Source organism: Myotis brandtii, unplaced genomic scaffold (genome assembly GCF_000412655.1).
Source record: "Myotis brandtii unplaced genomic scaffold, ASM41265v1 scaffold433, whole genome shotgun sequence".
NCBI classification, from domain to species: domain Eukaryota; kingdom Metazoa; phylum Chordata; class Mammalia; order Chiroptera; family Vespertilionidae; genus Myotis; species Myotis brandtii.
Window position 1 is genome coordinate 258,767 of NW_005366559.1, and position 2,139 is coordinate 260,905.

Consider the following 2,139-nt stretch of genomic DNA (forward strand, 5'->3'; position numbering starts at 1 on the left):
CCGACGTGGCCGGGGCCTCGGGCAAGCAGGCCAAGGTGACCTACAGCTGCGTGTACTGCAGCAAGCAGCTCTTCTCCAGCCTGGCCGTCCTGCAGATCCACCTCAAGACGATGCACCTGGACAAGCCCGAGCAGGCCCACATCTGCCAGTACTGCCTGGAGGTGCTGCCCTCGCTCTACAACCTGAACGAGCACCTGAAGCAGGTGCACGACACTCAGGACCCCGGCCTGATGGTGTCGGCCATGCCCGCCATCGTCTACCAGTGCAACTTCTGCTCCGAGGTCGTCAACGACCTCAACACGCTCCAGGAGCACATCCGCTGCTCGCACGGCTTCGCCAACCCCGTGGCGAAGGACAGCAACGCGTTCTTCTGCCCCCACTGCTACATGGGCTTCCTCACGGACTCTTCCCTCGAAGAGCACATCCGACAGGTCCACTGCGACCTCAGCGGCTCCCGGTTCGGGTCCCCGGTGCTCGGGACGCCCAAAGACCCCGTGGTGGAAGTCTATTCCTGTTCCTATTGTACAAACTCCCCCATCTTCAACAGCGTCCTCAAGCTGAACAAACACATCAAAGAGAACCACAAGAACATTCCCTTGGCCCTGAATTACATCCACAACGGGAAGAAGTCCCGGGCCCTGAGCCCCCTGTCCCCCGTGGCCCTGGAGCAGACCTCCCTGAAGATGATGCAGGCGGTGGGGGGCGCGCCCGCGCGGCCGGCCGGGGAGTACGTCTGCAACCAGTGCGGTGCTAAGTACACGTCCCTGGACGGCTTCCAGACGCACCTGAAGACGCACCTGGACACGGTGCTCCCGAAGCTGACCTGCCCCCAGTGCAGCAAGGAGTTCCCCAACCAGGAGTCGCTGCTGAAGCACGTGACCATCCACTTCATGATCACCTCGACCTACTACATCTGCGAGAGCTGCGACAAGCAGTTCACGTCGGTGGACGACCTGCAGAAGCACCTGCTGGACATGCACACCTTCGTCTTCTTCCGCTGCACGCTGTGCCAGGAGGTCTTCGACTCCAAGGTGTCCATCCAGCTGCACCTGGCGGTGAAGCACAGCAACGAGAAGAAGGTGTACCGCTGCACCTCCTGCAACTGGGACTTCCGCAGCGAGGCCGACCTGCAGCTGCACGTGCGCCACAACCACCTGGAGAACCAGGGCAAGGCGCACAAGTGCATCTTCTGCGGCGAGGCCTTCGGCACCGAGGTGGAGCTGCAGTGCCACATCACCACGCACAGCAAGAAGTACAACTGCCGCTTCTGCAGCAAGGCCTTCCACGCCATCATCCTGCTGGAGAAGCACCTGCGCGAGAAGCACTGCGTCTTCGAGGCCAAGACGCCCAACGGCGGGGCCAACGGCGCGTCCGAGCAGGTGCAGAAGGAGGAGGTGGAGCTGCAGACGCTGCTGACCAACAGCCAGGAGTCCCACAACAGCCACGACGGCAGCGAGGAGGACGTGGACGCCTCGGAGCCCATGTACGGCTGCGACATCTGCGGGGCGGCCTACACCATGGAGACGCTGCTGCAGAACCACCAGCTGCGCGACCACAACATCCGGCCGGGCGAGAGCGCCATCGTCAAGAAGAAGGCGGAGCTCATCAAGGGCAACTACAAGTGCAACGTGTGCTCGCGCACCTTCTTCTCCGAGAACGGGCTCCGCGAGCACATGCAGACGCACCTGGGCCCCGTCAAGCACTACATGTGCCCCATCTGCGGGGAGCGCTTCCCCTCGCTGCTCACGCTCACGGAGCACAAGGTCACGCACAGCAAGAGCCTCGACACGGGCAACTGCCGCATCTGCAAGCTGCCGCTGCAGAGCGAGGAGGAGTTCCTGGAGCACTGCCAGATGCACCCCGACCTGCGCAACTCGCTCACCGGCTTCCGCTGCGTGGTCTGCATGCAGACGGTCACCTCCACGCTCGAGCTCAAGATCCACGGCACCTTCCACATGCAGAAGCTGGCGGGCAGCTCGGCCGCGTCCTCCCCCAACGGCCAGGGCCTGCAGAAGCTCTACAAGTGCGCGCTGTGCCTCAAGGAGTTCCGCAGCAAGCAGGACCTGGTGAAGCTCGACGTCAACGGGCTGCCCTACGGCCTCTGCGCCGGCTGCATGGCCCGCAGCGCCAACGGACAGG

General features: G+C 63.5%; 1 protein-coding gene across 1 annotated transcript in view; it reads left to right on the forward strand.

Moving 5' to 3' along the window:
* Positions 1–2,139, forward strand: part of ZNF521 (zinc finger protein 521) — a 250,078-nt gene that overhangs the window by 98,172 nt on the left and 149,767 nt on the right. The window contains 1 exon segment of the mRNA XM_014546151.1: positions 1–2,138. This exon segment is cut by the window's left edge and continues 41 nt beyond it. Within this exon segment, the coding sequence (XP_014401637.1) occupies positions 1–2,138 (2,138 nt within the window).